At 33.3% G+C, this 24,639-nt stretch overlaps 2 protein-coding genes across 2 annotated transcripts in view; both read left to right on the plus strand.

The window, feature by feature from the left end:
- LOC126773346 (protein fem-1 homolog CG6966) overlaps positions 1 to 24,639 on the plus strand; it is a 94,059-nt gene that overhangs the window by 11,945 nt on the left and 57,475 nt on the right. The gene's annotated exons all lie outside the window — the stretch shown is intronic.
- LOC126773451 (histone H4-like) lies at positions 22,084 to 22,451 on the plus strand. The gene has a single exon (XM_050494409.1). It carries the CDS (start codon positions 22,090 to 22,092, stop codon positions 22,399 to 22,401), a length of 312 nt encoding a protein of 103 aa, XP_050350366.1. The 5' UTR covers positions 22,084 to 22,089; the 3' UTR covers positions 22,402 to 22,451.

The following is a 24,639-nucleotide window of genomic DNA, read 5'->3' on the forward strand; positions in this document are numbered from 1 at the left end:
GTTTTACATTACACAAGACATTTTAAACAAGATATATACGGCTTTACGCTTACGCTTAGCGAATGTTGTGTCTTATTCTTTCGAATGTCAAATCAATATGACAGAAAGAGAGAAATCAGTGTTTAACTAAGCAGACACTTATCAACGCCGATAAGTAAGGCCGATATATTTTTTTCTGTAAATAATAAATATATAATTTCACCATTTTAATTGTTAAAAGTAACTAACTACATAGGCATTAGGATCGGATACTTGACTCACAAAATTATGCTTTAAATTGCTTCTATTAGATGTCTTTGTGCTAGTGTGAGCTTACTTAATTATATATATATATTAAATATATATACATTTATATATATTTAATAATGTCCTCCAGACCGATTTCGGCCACGGCGGCCAATCTCAAGAGAGATTAGCCAACTACGCAGGAGATATTATAGTGCACAAGTGTGTGCGCAAACACAGGTGCACTCTCTATTTCTTAACTCTCATAATCCACCGGAAACACACGACCGGAAAGAGTTCAGGCGCAAGACCAACGGCTTTACGTGCTTTCCGAGGCCCGGGAGTGTTCACACTTCCAACTTCCAGACTCCGGGCTGCTACTGAGAATTTTCTGACAGAAAAACCCAATAACATTTTATTGGCCCGACCTGTGAAATTGAACCCAGGACCTCCGGGTCTGCAGCCTTATATCGAGCCACAAGCCACATTTTATAAAGAAAATAGTAAGTTGTAAAGTATATGGGGATTATGAAAACTTACGTCACAAAACAATATGTCGCAACTAACATGAATGCTTTAATGAGACAAGTTGAGTAAAAATTCAGCACTATCTATAGCTGTCGGGGAATGAAGAAATGTTGATCTACATGCTATTGAATAATAATAATAATAATATCCTGGGACATTTTTCACACACGGCCATCTGATCCCAAATTAAGCTTGTACAAAGCTTGTGCTATAGAAACCAGACAACTGATATACTACATATACTACTTTTCTTTTTGTAAATACATACTTATATAGATAATTACACCCAGACTCAGGACAAACAGACATGTTCATGCACACAAATGTCTGTCCTGGGTGGGAATCGAACCCACAACCTTCGGCGTGAAAGGCAAGTGTTCTACCAACCACGCCAACCGGCTCGTCAAAATTGAACGTCGAACGTGAATCGTATTGAAGGGGGAAAATTTCATAGTAGAGACGAGGCTTTAGGTTCAGATACAATGTAAGAAGGAATTGTCATTGACATAAATGATTTATCGGGTGACAGCAGAAATGACGACGAAATGTCTGGAGTTGAAGAAATTCGTGATCAAAAATTAATTTGATTTAAATATTATTAATACATATATAAAAGCATTTGTTCATTTATTTATCTGCTGACGTTGAACTACCACAAACGCCATCACATCTTCAAGTTGTTTTGGCTGTATTTTTTGCGATATAAATTAATAAGTCAACGGTTAGCAGTGTACGATTGAGGCAATATTTTAGTTAAAGCAGAAATTTAAATATTTTACCCATAAAATAATGTATTTCACACAATAACATAATTTTTTTTTTTATGTTTTTAAAGTCGATTGTTTTAACACAATTCGCATCGCATGGGAATTCAGTCTATGCGAAACACAGAATATTACTCCTATATTATAATTTCTCACGTGCGTCCTTGAACTGGCAGCTGTATGATACTCCAATTTTTTTTAGAGCGAGGACGTATAGAAAAAGAATAATTACGGGCAAAAGATAAGACCCGCTCGAAATGTGATTAAGATTTGTTTTTTTTTTATTATTTGTGAATATTCTTCTCTTTATTTTTTTTCTTAAATTTTCATGTCATTGAATTAATACACTATATAAGCAAATAGATATATGTAATAGAAATTTAAATTTGGAATTTTTGTTTCTTTTTCCTTTTGTCGAATACGAGGGCGGATATGGAATAATGATTTGCGTTAAATATTAATGGTACAGCATGAATGAATACGAAAGTAGTATGTGGGTATATTCTAGTTTTATTACTCTTGTCACTACTCGTAGCGCGCTCTCTTTCTAACGCGGTCACTGAAAACCAGCGTTGGTAATCATGATTACTAATGTCGAGGCCCAGATAATATGCTGAGTGCGGTGTGATCATAAGTATATGACGTTATAGTGCTATACATACTGTGTTATTTAGGCTCGGCTTAAGATTTTTTTAAGTAAATTATTTTTTAGTTATAAACTTTGTGAATCTATGCAACGCTAACTAAATAAGATCATACTAACGTTATAGGTAAATATCAAACAAACCGCTGTAACCGCTTTTTAATAATTTTGAACAGAACTAGGTAGATGGTTTTACCAACATGAGATGCTTAAAATCGAAAACAACACGACTTAAAAAATTTAGCGTATATTTATTTACAAGATAATCTGATAATATATCGACGGTTTAAATAAAATTTACATCCCTTACACTAAGTTTTGTATTTCTTTTTTTTTTTTTTTATGTCCGGGATGGCAAATGACTCTACTCCACCTGATGGTAAGTGGTAGTAGAGTCCAAACGAAATTTAAACTAAAAAAGTAATATTATATATACAAATAAGTTGTATTTGTTTTGCAAAAAAAAATATCTTACCTACTTGAAATGAGAAAGAGTTATTTAAATAGATGTTTGAGTGATGTTTGGTCACTTATAACGCAATCAAGTCTAAGACGCAATAATAAGTACAAAAGAACTGATGAAAAAAAAGAAATATATGATTTTTTTCGTCTTAAAATGCATACATTCTAAATTTGATACCAAAAAGATAACGTTGTTTCGTATTTTTTATTTCAGTACATTTATCTATGTAATTTTAAATGATTTGCAAATAATACCGCAATCGTATTTATAATCTATCTTGATTTTATGATAACACTGCGCTATTCGAAATGTAAACCATACGTAAAATGGTTATTTATAATTTCGTGACGTTGTAAAACACTGATTTAAATTTGCCGAATCTATTTTTATTTCTTATATATAAGCACCTATACCATCACTATAAGGCGTGGCTTCGCCTTTGGAAACTTAAGTATGCAGTAAACCTATGCAAAAGTAAACCACTGAACCGATTTTGATGAAATTTGATTTCCGACCAAAGCTTGCTTGAACTTGAAGAAAATACATTTTTAACACGCGGGCGAAAACTTTTGTATTTATATTCCTAGTTCGTGCCTGAGCTGAGTGTTTAGAACTCGTGAATCTTAACCGAAGATTGCGCGTTCAAATCCGGGCAAGCACTACTGAATTTTCATGTGCTTTTAATCTCGTTTATAATTCAACTCTTTCTCAACATTAAAAGATCATCGTGATGAAACTTATGTCAATATTCTGAGAAAATTCTCCCACATGTGTATCCTAGTGTATCCACCAACCCCTAATTGGAGAAGCTCATGATGCTTGCTTGGAATAAACTCCAAACCTTCTCAAATGGAAAGGAGACCTCTGCCCAGATGCGTGTCATTTATAGACTATCAATTTATTTACTTTTATAGTAAATAGAATGACGCTTTCAAAGAATGATACCGTTGAAATCATTGTTTTTATAAATATTTGATGTGCTTCTACATTATAACGGAAGGCTACCGCACAATTTTAAGTCTCTTCGTATTAGAGATGAGTTTTTTGCCAGTCAGTCAGAAAACGATTTTATATGTAGGCTATAGAATGTAATATTTATATAAAAAAAGCACATTTACAAAATTAGTTTTCATGACTTAATTTATATTTAAATTTGTGAAGCCAAGTATGTCATAGTCAAAGGTCAAAAGAATTGTTTTTTTCCTCGTAAACGTTAAGTGTTATCATAAGAAGGTTGTAGCGAAAATTGTAGATTCACTCACAATTATCTACAAAAGTTTTCATATAGCTTTTTTTTTCTTGAGAACTTGAAAACAATAATATGTGCGCATATGTGTAATCGATGTCCGACAGAAAAATTATATATTTACTAACTAGTCTGGAAAAAATGCCATTTTTAAAAAAGTACAAAGTTAGCTTCCCATGTTCACATTATTCGGTACTGTTAACACAGACCACAAAGTAATTGAAATTTCTATTTTGATCGATCTATTTCATCTTAAAAAAAATTAACCTTTTGACAACAGAACCGTCAAAAGATATCATTGACCAGTATTCCATAATTTTCAACATTCTATTGCAAGAAAAGAAAAAAAATGATATGATACTCAGGTTTTTTACAAATTTATAATTTTCAACAATTTATTGCAAGGAGATTTGATATTACTCAGGTTTTTTACAAATTCGACCGAATATAAAAAAAACCTGTTCGACTTCTGCCATTCATTTAACGTGTTTACTGGGTCTAGTCGTTCAACTGGTATACTGTAATCCAGTTTGTCACCACATTAATTGTTTTTTACCTCTTTTGTGTGCATCGTACGTAAGTATCTAAACATGAAATTTAATCAACGCATTATGCTGTTCGTATCCATTATTAATTGTGGTATTGCTTTGTGCAAGTTCTACTGCATCAATTATTGTACTGTCAAACAGCAGTACTTAGTATTGTTGTTTTCGAGTTTGAAGGGTGAGTGAGCCAGGAGCCTAAACAGACAGACAGACAGGCGGCCGGGGGCATAACATCTTAGTTCCCAAGGTTGGTGGCGCATTGGAGATGTATTGGCGTTGGTTACCATCAGATGGCGCATTTGCTTGTCCGCTAACCTATTATGTATAAAAGAAGTTGTTTTCGCCTACACTTTTTTGTGCACTTTATAAGATAATAATATAAAATCAATGTTATAAATAATTAAAAATTATACAAAAAATCATAAAAATATTAGGATACGAGTGGAGGATGTGACTTTAGATAAATATGCTTAAGTTTATTTGTTCTTAACTATCATTAAAATGGAATACGTCACGTAACTTCAATAATTAAATGTGACAATGGATATTTTGTTCTTATTTTCTTATAAATTGTAACGATAAATTATTGTTTAATATAATTTCTAATACCATTTAATAGACATTTGAAGGTTATATCAGACATTGTTTGTTACAGGTAAGTTACAGGCGCCTATGCTGCATTCTTTATGACGGTATTTATACTAATAATGCACATTAATTAATATTAAAGTTGTGTTAATGTGTTTATTAATAAATAAAGTAACAAACACAGCTAAGACACCAAGCGAAACTATATTAACATTTAATCTTTAATATTTTCTTACGGACGGTACTCGACGGTTAAATTATGTTAACTATGGCTTCAAGGAATACCATATAAAAAAAATCTAACACGTAACATTAAAATAATGTTTTTTTTTTTTAATTTTATTAATTACAATAAAATATATACATTTTTTTTTATTCTTGGCACCTATAAGACTTGTCAGCTTGTTTGGGTGCTGAAAAACTAATTGTGTGTATTCGAAATTTGTATAGAAAAAATCAGTATAAAATAGTTGGAAAACATTTTTATAATTATAAATAGGAAAACACACACAATATTCATAATTCAAAAAATTGTCTCACATGTGATATACCTTATACGTTATTTGTTAAGCCTAAATAAAAATCCCATCAAAAACATAAATGTGAAATGAGAGCCAAGTTCAATATTATGATATGCCTTGGTTGTTGACTTCAACGATAAAAGAGAGAGTGAGAGTGAGAATTTTACTTATGTGATCAGAAAAAAAAAATCACTAATGTTTCACCTCGAACAACTAACCTACCGCAATCGACTCTATATAAGTTCCGTCTACTCATTAGGTACGTATTTATACATTTTATTTTATATTTGTATAATCGTTTAACAAACACATTAATGTCAATGAAACGTGTGAATTAGTTAAGGAGCGGTTAGGAATTCCAAAACTTTTAATATTTACTCCAATTTTAATCCGAAATCGTTATGGAAATTTGAGTTCTGTGTAATGAGAGTAATGATCCGAATAATAATAATGACAAACTTGTCGGGTTATTGAACTACGTCAAGTCTCTTCTTCAGGCTTTAAATAACGAATGCTAACCTTCGCATTTCAAACAAAAAACACAATCATATCTCATAATGGTGTTTTGGAATGGGAGAGTTCGAGTATAACGTAAACAGGCTTCGAGGGTGGGGATTCATATTATAGTTTATTGTGCTGACAAAGGGAGCTATAATATATCTTACTACAAAATCATAATGTTTATTTTCTTTCAGCAGCAAAACTATTTTCATTATGATTTCTACCCATTTTTTTTACGTCCGATCATTTATGGGATGGGAGAGGTTTATCGAAGGGTCGGTCGACGACATTTATATTTTCTTCTTATACAGGAGAGCAGTAAGGGAGATTAAATCACATGTACATAATAATTGCGTATTACTGAAGTTTTTTGGGGTTTTTATAGATATTAACAAAAATATAACAAATGGACATATATAACAAATGGATTTATGTATATTACGTCCTAAACTATTACTTTTTTGACTATGTTTGATATAAATAAAGTTTAATTTACAGGAAGTATTATGTTATTGAGAACAGGAAGACATAGAAGTCAATGGGCAACCTGATGGTAAGTGGTTGCCCTTGCTGACCAGATGTGGCATTGCTAGAGTGATATACCGTATCTGACATTGAATGTATGTAATACTGCACAACTGACTAAAACTCTATTATCTGTCAGGAATATAACTATGGCTGCTATATTTCTTGTTCATAATATTATAGCTAGCTCACCAATAGCTACATAGAGAATAGTTGAATCGATTTCTTACTGGTGGTAGGGCTTTGTGCAAGTTGTCTGGATAGGTACCACCCAGTTATCAGATATTCTACCGCGAAACAGCAGTACTTGGTATTGTTGTGTTCCGGTTTGAGGGGTGAGTGAGCCAGTGTTATTACAGGCACAAGGGACATAACATATTACTTCCCAAGGTTGGTGGCGCATTGGCTATGTTAGCGATGTTTGACATTTCTTACAATGCCAATGTCTAAGAGCGTTGATGATCACTTACCATCAGGTGGCCCATATTCTCGACCGCCTGCCTACTGTATAAAAAAAAACTTTTTACGAGATATTATATTATTATTTTTTTGTTGATTAAATGGCTAGCTTGTATGCAGATATTTACAGCTGATCCGAATGACTATTTTTTTGAAAAAAGAAATTGTCAGTGGTAATCCCAGAGTTAAGTTAACCTCCAATTCCTCGGAAACCGGTTAAAGCTATAGATCTTTCGCTTGTTTACCATCTAATCGTACTATATATATTCTACCGCAAAACAGCAGTTCTTGTTATTGTTGTGTTTCGGTTTGAAGGGTGAGTGAGCCAGTGTTATTACAGGCACAAGGGACATAACATATTACTTCCCAAGGTTGGTGGCGCATTGGCTATGTTTTTTTTTTTTTTTTTTATATCGCCGGGAGGGCAAATGACTCTACTCCACCTGATGGTAAGTGGTAGTAGAGTCCAAACGCGACGACGGCCAGTACAGACGGGAAAAACGTTCTGTACTAGCCGTCTTCGCCTTGCCGGCCCGCAAGATGCCTCTTCACGCCTCGTTTGAAGGAACCCGGGTTGTAAGAGGAGGGGAATACGTGAGCTGGTAAGGAATTCCATTTTTTGGAAGTGCGACAAAGAAAGGAGTTGCCAAATTTCTTTGTTCGCGATGGAATTGATGTCACAGTTAGGCGGTATGTTAGCGATGGTTGACATTTCTTACAATGCCAATGTCTAAGAGCGTTGGTGACCACTTACCATCAGGTGGCCCATATTCTCGTCCGCCTTCCTACTGTATAAAAAAATCTTTTTACGAGATATTATATTATTATTTTTTTGTTGATTAAATGGCTAGCTTGTATGCAGATATTTACAGCTGATCCGAATGACTAATTTTTTGAAAAAATAAATTGTCAGTGGCAATCCCAGAGTTCAGTCAACCTCCAATTCCTTGGAAACCGGTTAAAGCTATAGATCTTTCGCTTGTTTACCATCCCATCGTAGTCTAATAGTCGGAAAATACACCTCATACCTAATTAACTAAAGTCCTCTTTAGAAGGTTCGTGATCAAAATCGCTCAAGTGGATATCATCATGGCGGTAGGCCCACGCAATCATACCACCTATGTAAATAAATTATAAACATATTTTTACCTTTAATTAATGGTAAGGTATTTTTTCCATTAATTTCACATGCCTACCAGCTTTGACCTTTTCTTCTTACAATGAAGATTAGAAGGTCAACTCCATATCAGACAAAGTGAATTTGTGACGTAAATATCTACAATGGATTGATTGATTTATTTAATGGCTTCTGTATTCATTTTATAAATGTTGTATGCATTAAATTTATTTTTTGTTTTGTGATTTATATTTCAGTGTGATATTATTTATCAAATAATATATAACCAATATTATTAAAAAAAAAAAATCAAATATGTTCCTACCAAAATAAGTCTATTCTTAAATGGTTGGCGTGGTTGGTAGATACTTGCCTTTCACGCCGAAGGTTGTGGGTTCGATTCCCACGCAGGACAGACATTTGTGTGCATGAACATATCTGTCCTGAGTCTGGGTGTAATTATCTATATAAGTATGTATTTACAAAAGAAAAGTAGTATATGTAGTATATCAGTTTTCTGGTTTCCATAGCACAAGCTCTGCTTAATTTGGGATCAGATGGCCGTGTGTGAATTATGTCCCAGGATATTCTTATTATTTAAACTGTGACAGTAGATCGTTTTAAATATTTAGGACAAACTCTAAGTCATTTATATGGAGAGCGATTGAGTTGAATTGACTTATATTTAGGCAGACGATTACGAAGTGATCGATATCAAAGTAAGTACGAAGGCCGTGGGACCACGGAAGCATTCGCGGTCGCGCGTGCCATGACCTAAAGGAGACGACAAACACGAACGACTTTTGTACTAAGACGGGAATGAATTGGAAATGGCGCGAGACGCGTGAGTTAGACGCGCGTAATCAGCTTCAGCACTATTGTGTGAAAACGGTGCACATTCCTGGTGAGCAGAGCTCGAGCTAGATCCAGCGAGGACGTTTATTGATAGGTTTCATCATTTATATTCAATCGATCTACGTGATTAAATCAGCAACTGTATTTGTGTAGCTGAGCTGTACCAAAACATTAAAATCAGAACAATGTAATAAGTTTGGAGTTTTTAAGGAAATGTAGTGCAGTGAATACTAATAGTATATTGCTCATTTATTTTTTCCAATTCTCTTGTTCTATAGTTTTGTAAAAGTGGTTCATTTATCGCTTCTAACTATCTTTATGTTCTGAGTTTTCGTAATATGTGGTTTACATGGATAAATCACTACAAAGCCTTATAAAGAAGCTTGTTGCTGTTTTCGATACAAGTTGCGGACGTACGATAATACGACGATACAGATAAATTGAAAACTACGATGAATTAAAAATTTAATTGAGAATTTAATATCCAGGTCTGTTATTATTATTTTCTATGTAATAATTTATAATACAAAATAGTGGAAGATTTTCTGTGGTATACTTTTTTATATTTAGTCGAGATGGCCTAGTGGTTAGAACGCGTGAATCTTAACCGATGATTGTGATGATGGAAAGGAAACCTGCATGTGTCTAATTTCATTTAAATTATGCCACAATCCGCATTGGAGCAGTGTGGTGGCATAAGCTCCAAACCTTCTCCTCAAAAAGGAGAGGAGGCCTTAGCCCAGCAATGGACATTAACAGGCTGTTACTGTATTAATGAAGGCACATAGGATTCATAAGATCCCGTTGGTAGACCGTTACCAAAGTTTAAAAGTTAAATGTGTTTTTCATTTCAAATTTCATGCTTCTCAATTTCTTGCCAGTGTTCATGAGCGAATGTGACTACGTAGTACGTACCATCACGTGCCTTGATTTTTCCTTGACTACATACACTTCACTTGATTCTTCCTTACTAAAATAAATTAATAAAATGTTTGTTATGTATGTCTATTTTTATTACTTTATTTAGCATTAAAAACATATTTAAACACATCAATTCAAATATGGCGAAGTGACAATTTCGTTGAGTGTATAATCAATGTCCTTGCTATTATATAAAATATTTGAAATATTTAACTTTTACCGTATAATAATAAAAAAAGAAATGTTAATAATATTTTTAAACTTTAAATAAATTACGTTTGAGTTTTAAATTTGGCTTCGCATATTATCTTTCTTGCACTTTCAGTTTCCTCGTTCCACGGCGGCTTGTTTATACTTCCATAAAAAGTTTTCTTGACGGAGCAAATTATCATCAGTACAGAATGTCATTTCTTTCACCTTTGACAGACTTTTGTTTAAAAAAAAAAAACTTTTGTCCTCTGGATAGATCCAGATAGGAGATTTATTTAAGCACTAGCTGTAAAAATCATATAAAGTAAATGTTTTTTTATTTAGTTGAAAACATAATAATAAAAATTATAATAAATAAATTTATGATGATATATGATGAAAAATTATTTTGGATGGGATTTGCGTGAAATCCGTTCTTAGTGTTGTTTCGTTTCGTTTCATAGTGACACTATGCTAAATTTAAAGTCAATTGAACTATACTATACTCCTAACTATACGTTAGGAGATCTCGTGATTCGTGAGTCACTCAGGGGTATAGTGATTAAACTTAACCTTAAAATTTCATATATGTTTTTGCTTTATAGCGATAATGATGTAGTTAAAGAAACTCGGCGTTTAGCTTTTGTCATTTTGCACACGTCCACACACACTACACACATACATATGTATATCGTTGAGTATGCTTTACACTCTTTGTGATTCTAGGCTTTTTCACTGGCTTTCAAGTCGCTCTTATACCTTTAACGTTAAACTAAAACTAAACTATATAGAAGATTAATTTAGAAATCTCGTGCATTCAAACCAAATATTTGAATTCAGCTTTTGTGCTTTAAAAATATTGACAAACATATTAGACATTGTGAATATCGTTTTCATATTTTCTTTATAACACTATGTGAGTGTATTTAAAAGTAGTTTTGTCGATCAAATCGTTGGTACAATAACTGTTTTCAACATTGCTAAATTTATTTCTACATTAAACTATTGTTACTTTTTTGCGGGTCATCGGTAAAGCGTGACACGATATAATGCGAGTAACGGTACTGTCGGTTTCAATTCGAGATCTTTTTCGCCGTCATAGACTTTTTTTACTGAAAATATAGCTGTAATTTTAGACTGAAAGTATCTAGGAATAATTTTTTTATTATTTTTTTTCTAGTTTCTGTTTTACGCTTATTTTTGATCGATCGAATCGCTACCGCATTGTCTTTTTAGTTGATTAAAAGAAAAAAAAACCTACAATTTCGATTAATAGGTTTTACTTGAGAAATAAGATTTCGGTCTATATACGGTTGTGCTAAACAATAAAACTTTTTTTTTAGATAAAAGACATTCGTGTTTTCTATTCAATGTGTTAACGATATTTACGGCTGACTGTAGTAGATATTTTTTTAATATTTCTTTGATTACTAGTTCTGTCCGTGACGTAGCCCTCGTGTGAGGGGAGGGGGCTTTTTTTTTGGATATATAAGCTAGCGCTTGATTGTTATCATGGAAAGTAATGATACAGTCTAAGATGGAGCGCGCTTGCCTAGAAGATGCCTATTCACTCTAGACTTGAAGGTACCCATATTGTAGGTGGTGGGAAAAACGGAGGTCGGGAGGGTATTCCAGATCTCAGCGGTGCGTATCGGAAACGAGGAAGCAAATCGTTTCGTACGTGTCTTAGACACATCAACAACGTACGGGTGCAGATCTTTATGATGCCTCGCAGCTCTGTGGTAAAAAGGTGACGGAGGCGGCTGTGACGGCTCAAATACCTCATGTCCTCTTCTGTACCTCTGAAAGCGTGTATGCGAATTTCATGATGATCAGTTGAGTAGTTAAGAAATGGAAGCGTAACAAACAAACAAACTGACTTTAGCATTTATAATATTAGATGAGATTTAATTTGATTGTGACCAATTTCGTAAATTACTTATCGATTTTGTACCTCAAATTGTTTGGTTATGTAAATTTTTCGATAACGTAAACGAAAAATTACTAAATTTATAATTCATGAAATCAATTTCGTTTAGCCATTATTTTCGTGGTCGTGGTTTATGTTCAAATGATTGCTTCGTCTTTCGTAAAAAGCGTTGCTTTGATGTAAATTATAATCTAAACAGAAAAAGACCTTATATACGCAATACATATATACAATGGTGGTAAGGCTTTGTGCAAGCTCGTCTGGGTAGGTACCACCCACTCATCAGATATTCTACCGCAAAACAGCAATACTTGATATTTTTGTGTTCCGGTTTGAAGGGTGAGTGAGCCAGTGTAATTTCAGGCACAAGGGACATAAAATCTTAGTTCCCAAGGTTGGTGGCGCATTGGCTATAAGCGATGGTTGACATTTCTTACAATGCCAATGTCTAAGGTCGTTTGGTGACCACTTACCATCAGGTGGCCCATATGCTCGTCCACCTTCCTATTCTATAAAAAAAAAAAAACAATAAAAGGGAATAACGCTTTTTGAGATACTCTTATGTATATATGTAATAGTGCAGTAAATGATATCGTTCTCTTTTCAAGTAGCCTTTTAAATTTTTTTTCTAATGCCCTTCTTTCCAAGAAACTCAGTAGCTGTTCTTTGCCAACAAATAAATTACATGTGTAAGTAATACATATACAATAATAACTTACTTATAACGTTGCTAGCTGGTCATTAGTTAAACAATGTTGTGTCTTTTTCTTTCAAATGACAAATCAATAACGACTGAAAGAGCTAACTTGGTTTTTAACAACATAGCTGTTAAAACCAACGTTTATAAGTCCGTAAGTTATAATTTATCCTGCACGAAAATCAATGAACACTGAATGCGCGCTTTTCGACATCCATATTGTCCTTTATTATCAACTAGTTTCCGATCGTTGCTGCCCGCGTATGAGGGGGGAGGGGGGCAGGTTCAGTAGTTACGTGAAAGAGGAATAAAGAAATAAATTCACTTTCGTATTTAAAATATTATTTAGGATATTTTTTCATAAAAATTTAATGAAATTATAAGCTAAGTTAAGACTTTTTACTTTATTATTTCTCTCCCATGTTGACTCTGTACTGTCATTCTAAATATCGATTACGATTCAAGATCTGACGACCGAGTGGTCTTGAGCTAAAATTTAGATGAGACTTCGATATGAAGATCACTCGTTCATTCTTCGTTTAATTACATGATTGCTATTCTGAATAAATATTGTTACTTTATAATTCCTAAAAAACTAAACCGTATTACTAATGAATAGAGATCATTTTCGCTTGTCTATAAATTTGCATGTTCAGACCGCATTACGAGAAATTGCTCTAATATTCCAATTGTTCTCCTAAATACCCAAGAGAAACATGAAAGGTTTGAATGAAATTTGTCATTTATTAATGTTTTATTTAAATATTTTCTTGCTAATATAAACAATTTATCTTAGAATATTATGCATGACTTTACCAATGATGTTACTATACTTTATTAAAAGAATTAGAACTTGCATAGTATAGATCCATACATTAAAAAAACTACTTTGTAATTAATCTTAGGCGAAATGCAATGCCATGCACATAATATTTTAATTATCTTTCACGATAAATTTGTTTACAAAAGGTTATGGCTTCGGTAGTATAGATGCGTCCAGTTGGGGCTATTCCGTAAGAACAAACTCGAGTATCACCGCAGAAATCGATCGTGAAATGTCAGAAAGTGATAAGCGACATTGACCGTAACAATGTAGACATTTCGCATCAAAATATTACATCACCATAAGTCAGTTATCATCATTTCACGGGTGAGTGATGAGTTCTTATAGAATCGCACTGCAAGTCTTAGAGTTGTACCTCCAAGAAGGAGATTTTTATCGATTTACATAGCGTATTGTTATAAGCTTTCAGAAGGCGTAAGAAGCATTTTGATACTTGACACGATGTGATTCATCGTACTAATATTATAGATTGCAAAAGTAACTATGTATGTCTATTACGCTATTACGGCTAAACCGCTGGATCGATTTTGATGAAATTTGGTACGCATCAAGCTTGGGACCCCAAAGACGCATAGATTACTATCAAGTGACATTCCACCTCCCCCACCCGCTTAAACACGGGCAAATCATCGGGTAGAGACTAGTTCTGCATATTTATGAAAAATTATATTAAAATTTCCACGTACTAATATAATGTTATTAATATTGTTAATAAAAATATATTTTGTTTCTCAGCTCCATCGTAAGTAAAATAATGTATCTTATTGAATTGTATAAGTTTATTTTGTAACTCGCTTCTAATAATTTGTTTGATATGTAATAATGAGGTATGGAATCTTGAAATTTAATTATTACCCAGTTCCGTATTCTCGAATAATTTTGAATTTTGCCAACGTAATATAGAACGTCATCGGTTTTTCCTAAAACGAAAACATGAAATAGTGTTAAACAAAAAATATTTAATTAAATATAACTTTAATTACAAAGAATTGTCTGTATGACATATTAGTTAAGGTATTTCTTAGCTAGAAACGAGGAAAATTGTTTAGACTTAATGCAGACCACAGCGTCGCATTTATATTATTACGTGAAACATTTGAAGTAGTAATGATACCGATTGAAAAACGTGAAATTACTTGAATTAAAATTGTATTTGTATTTACCTATTTATTATGTTCTATTTCCGACTTTATCCTTGTGAAATTTCCTTTTTTTTTATTTTTAATATCATTACAGCAAGGCCACGCATTATAATCTTCCATGTCAAGGTTATTAATAATTTGTTTTCTTTTTAATTTTTAAATACATTATCGCTATTATATTCTTTATTGCATCCTAAAGCTCCATTCTTCAAGAACTCTGCATCAAACAGCGTCTTTCGACGCTGCTTCGAAAGCGCATATCAACATTTTTTTGACACGTCTACCGGCAAGGAAAGGAATCGCCTAATTTTAAAAGCTCTACGACGTCAAAAATTTTTAATCCTGAAACGTAGATTGTGAAGCTGCTTGGCAATAAACGTGCAGGTAAATAAGATACACCAAATAAAAAAAAAAAAAAAAAACTATAACATAATATATTTCAATATTTATCATATTACTCTGAGCTCAATTTTAATGTATAATTTATAAAGGTACATCGTGTTACACTACAGTCGGGTTATTCGCCTCTCGTTTGCAATCGATGATTTAAGTTGTTCCTTGGCAAATTATTTAGGAACATGTACTGCCGGAAAGATGAACCATTAATCATGTCCGAACCATAGATAATCTATTTTCATTTATAATATTTAATGATGCGATATCATTTGATCTTTTCCGAGAAATTTATAATTTATAGTGTAAGTTTTATTTCATCGATAGCTTCCGGTCGCGACTATGCCCGCGTGAGTGAGTGCAGGTGTGAGGAAGAAAGCCTATTTAGTCATATGGGTATAATTTCCTTCATTCGTCTAACCCTGCTTAACGTGATTGGGTAACAAATAACTAAACATACAAACCTACACTTTTATAGTATTAATAATATTTATTTGAAGTCGGTGCGTATTTTATCTGCCGCTAATTTCTATCGATTTTTTTTCGCTGGAAAAATGCATTACGCGTTTCCCCCACGGGAACAGTGGGGGCGGGGGGCGGTATGTGGGTCTCGCCGGTGTCCTAGGCGAACCAAAACCAGCGATTCTATTTCCGAAATTCCCATATAGACTGCCGACATTTCAAACGCCTTTTTTTCACGTTTCATTTAATGGCATCCAGTACCTTTAATGGCATCTAACGTATTGTTTTTTTTTTTTTTAATTTCCTTCTTCATTTTAATTACAATGAAGCAATTGCTTCCTAGGATAAGCTTCCGATTTACGAGATGAGGTCGGAACGTGTTTTGTCAGCGATGTATTTATTGTTCGTGTGTCATTGAAGACTACGGGGCGATGTCCGGGTTTAATGGCGCGTACGGACTACATATTGAGTGACGAAATATGCAAGGTAACGCGACTTAAGACGATCGGTTTGGGATTTTTTTTTAAATCGTTTATAAAGTAATTTTGTAATAATTTTTTATAACTTTTTTACTTATATTACGTGATGTGTTATATATTTACGATTTAACTCTACATATATACTAAATAGTAAACAACAACAGTATTGCATAGCATAGATTAAGCTCGTATAATTTATTATATGTGTTTTGTTATCGTTTCTTTCAACTATAATTAATATTGTGTTCTACACATTCGTCTAAAAAATCATTATGAACTAAACGCGTGATGTCAGAGGACATAAGTAACATGTCTTGTATCAACACCGATTGTAATGATCGTCGAGTAGCGTTTCAACTTGTCAGTGTCAGCCTATTTGAAACAGTCAAGTGATTTATTAAAGTCCCTTATTTTATCACGCGTCTAGTGAATAGGTACTTATTTCTCCATGAATTGTGACGTCACATCTCTCGAGATATTGAATCATGACATCTGTGACCAACAGAATTTAATTTTTGTCAATAAATCAAAAATAAATGGAATTTAATTTTTGTTTATAATAATTATTCTAACTAGTCTCGAAATTCGAACATAATCAGTATTGAAAATTTGAAGAAAACATATATCAAACGAACGTTTTATTTTATCTATCATTTTATTTTCAATTTTTTTTTTATCGACAACACGTACGCTACTAAGAAAATAAACCTTTTGTTGACAAAAAGAGGAGGAAAAGTTACTGAACTGTTTTTTCTTAGTCTAATAAAAATAATAGGAAATTAAGAATTATTGAATGTTCAGTTCTATTTATAAATAAACTATTATGGAGTCAATTTCACCGTGGACTCGATATTATAGTGGATGTCTCAAGATGTATGAGTAAAATTAAAAACTAAAACCCAAGTATGGATAAAATCGCATAAGAAAATATTCATGTTCAATTATATGTAATTCTTAACTATATAAATATGTTTAGAGAATAGTTGTGGTCGCATGCCGCTGTCTCTTCTAGAATTGCCGCTGTCGTCGAAAAGACACTAATCTTTCTTTAGTATTCTGCTTCTTCGCACGTAACGTAGTTAATGCTTAAATAATGACGTCTACCCGGCTGCACGTTTGTCTACCCATCTGCCTCACTTGTTTTGATTAAATAAACGCCTTCAAGCCAATATAGTTATAAGACAAATATTGCTTACGGGCGTTCGGGCAAGTCGCTGACAAATCCAAGCCAGTCACGGAAATTACTTCGTAGCAACCTAATATCATTTCCGGAATTAGTACGTTAAATTGTTTGATAAAACGGCTTTAATATTTTAAGCCGTATTTGTTTATAAGTACTAAACGATATTTTACAAATAAGTGTGATGTAATATAAACAATTTATTGCGATCAAACCGGTCGCTTAATAATTATTATTTATTATTTGTGTCAGTAGTACAAGGGGATTCCACGGTCTCCACGCTGTGTTTAGATATACTTTAATAATTATTCCTGGCTTGTTTTTATTTTTAAATAACATAACAACTATTATTGAAGTTACTATTTTAATTGTAGGCTTGCTCTTTATATGTTTAGACATAACATATCGTGTATACATATCGCACGCCAGCCATTGTATATTGATAGTATTATACGAGAAACCATCCCGCAAGTGTCATCAACGATTCTACAAAGTTTCAACTCAATCGGTTTAACGGTGACGTTTGACTATGAGTTAACTAAATTACCATCGACTGGAGTCCTCGGTGCTGTTCTGTTAGAATTCACTTCATTATTCAACCGTGCAATGTTGACTTGTGATGATATACTATTTTGATGCGTTTATTCTTAAAATGTTATAATTATTATGATCAATGATATATCAGCTTCTGACGTTACACGACGAGTACGGGACGGGTAGCTGGTATTATATATTTATACCTTTAATATAATAATAATTCTGGGACAATATCCTGGGACATTATTCACTCACGGCCATCTGAGCAGAGCTTGTACTATGGAAACTGGACAACTGATATACTACATATACTAGTTTTCTTTTGTAAATACATACTTTATAGATAATTACATCATGACTCAGGACTAACATACATGTTCATGCACACAAATGTCTGTCTTTTGTGGGAATTGAACCCACAACATTCGACGTGAAAGGTAAGTATCTACCAACCACGCCAACCGGCCGAATAAAAGTGTTGATATAACATTTATATATTTTTTAGATGTTTGTTATGGCGCCAGTGTTATTATTAAATATAGCAGTGGAAAGTGTGGGTTGGAATTGGATAGATTGCGTCGAAACATTCTATATCAATTATTCAATCGAAACATACTATATTTAAGTATTATTGAAAACAATTTTAAATCGCCTAGCGCAATATTAATCTTTTAATCTTAATTTTTTTTCTGTATGTTTGTCCTCTACGCGTTCTTAAAATAATAATCTAATCTGATTGTGATGAAATTATGGTGAGTTGTTCAGCCTACCCGTGAAAGTTCTTAGCTCATAAAAAAAAGATTTTTCTTCGTATTATAAAACCCTTATTTTACCCATACGAATATTTATTTTATTTAATAGCCAATTTTTATTTTACTTATTATCTTTATTAAGTTTAATTTTACCAAAGTGTTTCGTGATTTTTTACTGCACTTGGCTATATGAATGGGTGAGTGAAAGGTTACAAATATCCGTCCATAACAGCCCTTGAATGTCCCACTGCTGGGCTAAAGGCCTCCTCTCCTCTTTTTGAGGAGAAGGTTTGGAGCTTATTCCACCACGCTGCTCCAATGCGGGTTGGTAGAATTCACATGTGACAGAATTTCAGTGAAATTAGACACATGCAGGTTTCCTCAAGATGTTTTCCTTCACCGTAAAGCACGAAATGAATCACAAATTAAGCACATGAAAATTCAGTGGTGCTTGCCCGGGTTTGAACCCACGATCATCGGTTAAGATTCACGCGTTCTTACCATAATACAAATATTCTTAGCTAATTATTAAATGCACTGTGCTCATTAGCGTCATACATATAAATATATTTCGGTCAACCTCAAACTTCTGCCAAACAAGTCTCCGTATGTTTAGATGAATGCTTAGTACAACTAGAATGTTGGCATCTTAAATGTTTACGAAAATGACGATTTTCGTTTGAAATTCCAAAATATTTTGTGACACTATTTTTACACCACCACCATCAGATATTGTACACCCACTCATCAGATATTCTGTCGCTAAGCAGCAATACTTAGTATTGTTGCGTTTCGGTTTAAAGGGTGAGTAAGCCAGTGTAACTACAGGCACAAGTCAGTTCCCAAGGTTGGTGGCGCAGTGGCGCTGTAAGGAATGGTTATTATTTCTTACATCGCCAATGTCTATGGGCGGTGGTGACCACTTACCATCAGGTGTCCCATATAACATGAAAAAACATGAATATAAGCTTCATTTGTAACTAACGAAGTAAACATTTAAACATACTTTTAACTCGATTTTTTATTAGCATACGTTACAGTTATAGGAACAATTATTTGGTACTAGCAATTTGATCAGATGGGCTGACAGGAAATGTATAGGGGAACTCTTTAGTGACTACTAATTAATGGTATGGTTATACAGCGGACAAAACGGAAGGTGATGGCACGTGAACCGTTGAAATTTATTAATACTAGTTAATAGTTTTTGTAATTATAAAAGCACAAACGTTTAACGAAAATTAAGAAACCAAATCATAGCAAAACTTTTGTTTCCTATTATTCCAATGAAGTGTTAACATTAGTTTCTTCCCATTCATTAATAATCATCGTCATCTCAGCTGCTCATACAGCAATCCAAAGTTTACTATATGGCGATAGAATAACGGCAACACGTCATCTTTAATGCTATGTTTATTCCAACAAAGTGTAAATATAGCTGGAAATATGCTTCTGCATCGCAGTCGTTTTCGCCTTGCTCGGACGCACGTATTTGTTTAATTTATATAAAGCGCTTATTTAACTTGAATATATAGCAACCTCTATATTTAACTTACACTTTACAAAATAGATCTATAAAGATTTCATCGTATAAGGGTTTTCAAGACTAGTATGAATGTACATAAATAACACCTGATAAAGCTATTTCTGGTATAACTCTCAGTGCAATGGAATTTTGCTAAAGTGTGAATTCATTCCGTTGGAATTATGGAAAATTGCATTTTGCATTAATACAATTCAACTTTCGAACATGTCAATCGTAATTTATTTAACTGCCAGCTGTTACGCTCAGTTTCACCCGCGTTATACGTTACTGCTCCGCACCAATGGGTCATGGGTCCGAACGTGATGTTAAATAGTCTATTATAGGCTTCTACATAAATAGGCTATATAACGTAAAATGATTTTATCAAATCGGACTGGTAGATACTGAGATAAGCGCGTTAAAACAAACAAACCCTTTAACTTTATAATATTAGTTATACTTTGATCACACTATTATAGAATAAAACAAATAGATGCCACTGTTTTACATTCTATTCAAACACTTTCGTGAACTATATTAAACAAATAGGGAATCTTACGATCGCTGTGTAGAAATATTACAGATATTACATAGCGCCATCTAGTATTCAAAGGTGGAATTACGTAGAACTCATAAAATACTTGTACAAGTATATATTATTAAAATCTACCAGCCTTGTAAACGTTGTTCAGCGGGTGATTAGTTAAACAATACTGTTTTCTTCTTTCGAATGTCAATAATGACAGAAACGGATATTAGTATTTAAATTCTATTAAAACTTCTTTCGTACTCCTATCAAGTTTTTGTATCTGTGTTTATTATATTTTTTATTTGTATAATGTGGTGTACAATAGTGTGATAGTAAATAAGTATTCGCCGTTAGAAATTGTAGTTGTAAGAATACAATGCATCACCAACCATGGGCTGGTGTGTTGCTTGCTCTGTAATGACGTGACACTGGCGATGAATTTGAAACTCAGCTAAACAAAGTATTGGTGTTTGACGATAAAATAACAAGTTGTTCGTACCGTATGCGTAAGCGCATACACAAAGCCCGCTATAAATATCAGTAGTAAAGAACGAATATAAAACCCAGGAAGTGCTTCAAAGTGTCAAGGAAGCTCATTTATGCTTCAAATCCATACAATCGGAGATATTCCAGACAACAATCATTTTAAATATTAATTATTAAGAAATTTAAATTAAAACAAAGCGTGACTAATATATTCATATCAGACGCGATAATTAACGCGTACGCACTTTATAATCGTATGAGTAATTGAAACGGTTATTATAATGAACGCATAAAATTTCCATATGTAGGATTTAAAGGTAATAAATGTACAAAGAGATTATGTGCTTTCATTCGCATTGTTCTATTTTATGTAAATCATATTGTTTGTTTACTTTAAGGCATGTAATTATTTTTATGTAAATTCTTTCGCGAGCTACGTTCACACTTTTAAGCTTCAGCCCCCACACTGTTTCCGTGAGGGAAACGCGTGATGCATTTTTTCCAGCGTTAAAAAAATGGTACAGAAAAACTTGCACAAACCCATACACAGTGGTTACAGTTTGTATTCGATGCCTAAAATATCATTTCACACCTAATGACAAAACAGCCCAAAAAATATAAACTTTTTTCTTTTAAGTGTGAAATTTATAAATAGGTAAATCAATTAGGATTAACGCCCCGTTAGTCATGTCAGTCATTTATCTGTGTATCATATTTTTTCGATTAATAATATTGTGCAATATATTTACATGTGCGGCCTTTATCGTAGAAAAATATTTAAAGAGACTGCTTTGAATTTTTGCTGCGCATTTTTGTGGTAACTAACTTTTGTGGGTATCTTTAATTAAAGAAAATATCAAATTTCGAAGTCGATGCATTAAAACGCTATATAAGCTTCAAAGTAGTAGTAAGTCTCGTAGAAAAGTTTGGAGTCGACAATTTCATCTGTCGGCTAGTTCTGTCGGCAAGTTTCAGCGACGTTTTACCTAAATATATTTCATTTTACTATCAAATTAACTGAGATTTCAAAATTATCGATCAAAATGTCAGGTCGCGGTAAAGGCGGAAAAGGACTAGGAAAGGGAGGCGCGAAGCGTCACCGTAAAGTGCTCAGGGATAACATTCAGGGCATAACAAAGCCTGCGATACGAAGACTGGCCAGACGAGGCGGAGTTAAGAGAATATCCGGGCTCATTTACGAAGAGACTCGTGGAGTTTTGAAGATCTTTCTAGGAAACGTAATACGCGATGCGGTTACATACACAGAACACGCAAAGAGAAAGACCGTGACAGCGATGGACATCGTGTACGCTCTGAAGCGTCAAGGGAGAACTCTGTACGGTTTTGGCGGTTGAATTAAAAAAATATATATACAAAGATTATAAATATTAATAAAGTAATGTTATTTGGTTGTTTTATTTATTGATTACAAACAAGGCCCTTTTAAGGGCCGCAAAAAAAAAAAAAAAAAAAAAGGGGATCAGCTACCTCGAGGGAAGCCAGTATTGTCAAGCTGGTTTAAATTGACAAATCAGTCAGATGAGACTCAAATAGAGTTTACCTTAGCCTGGGTCAGATTTCGAGACTGACTCAGGACCCGAAGGTGGAAGTGTGAAGTATGTATGTAAGTAGTACCAGATGTCCTTGCTTGTACTATTAAATCTTCTTGGGCGGTGGAATGAAACACCTTTGGTTTGGTGTTGTTGGAATGTACATTTGGGGATTTTACCATGGACCTGTTGTTGCCACAGATCATTTCAAATGTCCGGAATCTTGACTCTAAGAAATTTACAAGTTGATTCCACGTTGGTAATGTTTCCGAATCTAACTCACTGACTTTTGCTTCCCACAACTTTCTTGACTCTGAGTCTAGTCTTGACACCACGATGTAGTTAACGATTACATCCCATGAGGTGGTGTCTATGCCCATGTTTTGCAATGATTTAAGCGATGAAGATGTAACATCCAGTAGTGACTTGATGGAACTTGCAGAGTCAGTGGCATTTCTTTGTGAGAGTAAACGCTTCATAATTTCGTTGCAGTTATAGCGTTTGTTGTTATAACGGCGAATCAACTGCTGATAAGCGTCTTCGTAATTAGAATCTGTTGTGGTTAAATTCCTTAGTAATGTTTCCGGTTCTCCTGTTAGACTACTCTTTAAATAGTGCATCTTCTGTACTGGACTCAATGCAGTATTTTGATGAATTAATGAGGTGAACATATCATGAAATGTTTGCCATTCCTCATATAGTCCAGAAAATTTCGGTAATTGGATCTGTGGTAATTTTACCTTTGTATTCGATAGGACCGATCCTTCAGGACCAAGTGATTGTGGTGAAAAGGTATTTGCACTAAACAATCGGAGATCATCTTTCATTCTAGCTTTGTATTCAGTATAAATATCTTCGAATCCTGTGTACATATCATCGGTGAAGTATGGCAATTTAGCCCTTTCCTCTCTCTTAATGCTGCCAACTATATCACCGTGTATATTCATGAAGGTTTCGAACAATCTATCTAAGTTTTCTAGTTTTGATTCGATATAAGTTACTTTCAATCTATCTTTGGGTGTTTTTTTATAATTTATGAAAGCTTTCTTTAATTGCTCAAACGTATCTTCCTGTTTCATTAGTAACTTCTCCATTGTACAATTTCCAAATACTCTCTAAGTTCTTTTAAAATGATTTTTTTTTAAGCGTTTTCAAATGCAAATTTTCTAAGTTAATTTTTTAATCCAAATTTTCTAAGTGTTTTTTAGCGCAAAATTTTCTAAGTCAATTTTTAATCCAAATTTTTCAAAGTGTTTTTTAGCGCAAATTTTTCTAAGTCAATTTTTAATCCAAATTTTTCTAAGTGTTTTTTAGCGCAAATTTTTCTAAGTCAATTTTTAATCCAAATTTTTCTAAGTGTTTTTTAGCCCAAATTTTTCTAAGTCAATTTTTAATCCAAATTTTTCTAAGTTAATTTCAAGTTCAAATTTTACTAAGTTAATTTTAAGTTCAAATTTTTCTAAGTCCTTTTCAATGCAAATTATAAGTCTTTAACACAACTCACCAAAGTCCACAGTTTTTATCCCGAACATACACTTAAACACTTTTCACTTAACACTGTCATCTAAATTCCACACACTTCCCGGGTTTCGGCACCAGAAGTGTGAAGTGTGAAGAAGTGGATTAACTAAAATTGAGTTTAACAACAGTGTGCAGTTTGATTTAATAGTACAAGCAAGGACATCTGGTGCCGAAACCCGGGAAGTGTGTGGAATTTAGATGACAGTGTTAAGTGAAAAGTGTTTAAGTGTATGTTCGGGATAAAAACTGTGGACTTTGGTGAGTTGTGTTAAAGACTTATAATTTGCATTGAAAAGGACTTAGAAAAATTTGAACTTAAAATTAACTTAGTAAAATTTGAACTTGAAATTAACTTAGAAAAATTTGGATTAAAAATTGACTTAGAAAAATTTGCGCTAAAAAACACTTAGAAAAATTTGGATTAAAAATTGACTTAGAAAAATTTGGGCTAAAAAACACTTAGAAAAATTTGGATTAAAAAATTGACTTAGAAAAATTTGCGCTAAAAAACACTTAGAAAAA

Source organism: Nymphalis io, chromosome 14 (assembly GCF_905147045.1).
Source record: "Nymphalis io chromosome 14, ilAglIoxx1.1, whole genome shotgun sequence".
NCBI classification, from domain to species: Eukaryota; Metazoa; Arthropoda; class Insecta; order Lepidoptera; family Nymphalidae; genus Nymphalis; species Nymphalis io.

Bases quoted from the DNA above. Each gene is read 5' to 3' on its own strand.
- LOC126773451 (XM_050494409.1), top strand. From the start codon at position 22,090: ATGTCAGGTCGCGGTAAAGGCGGAAAAGGACTAGGAAAGGGAGGCGCG.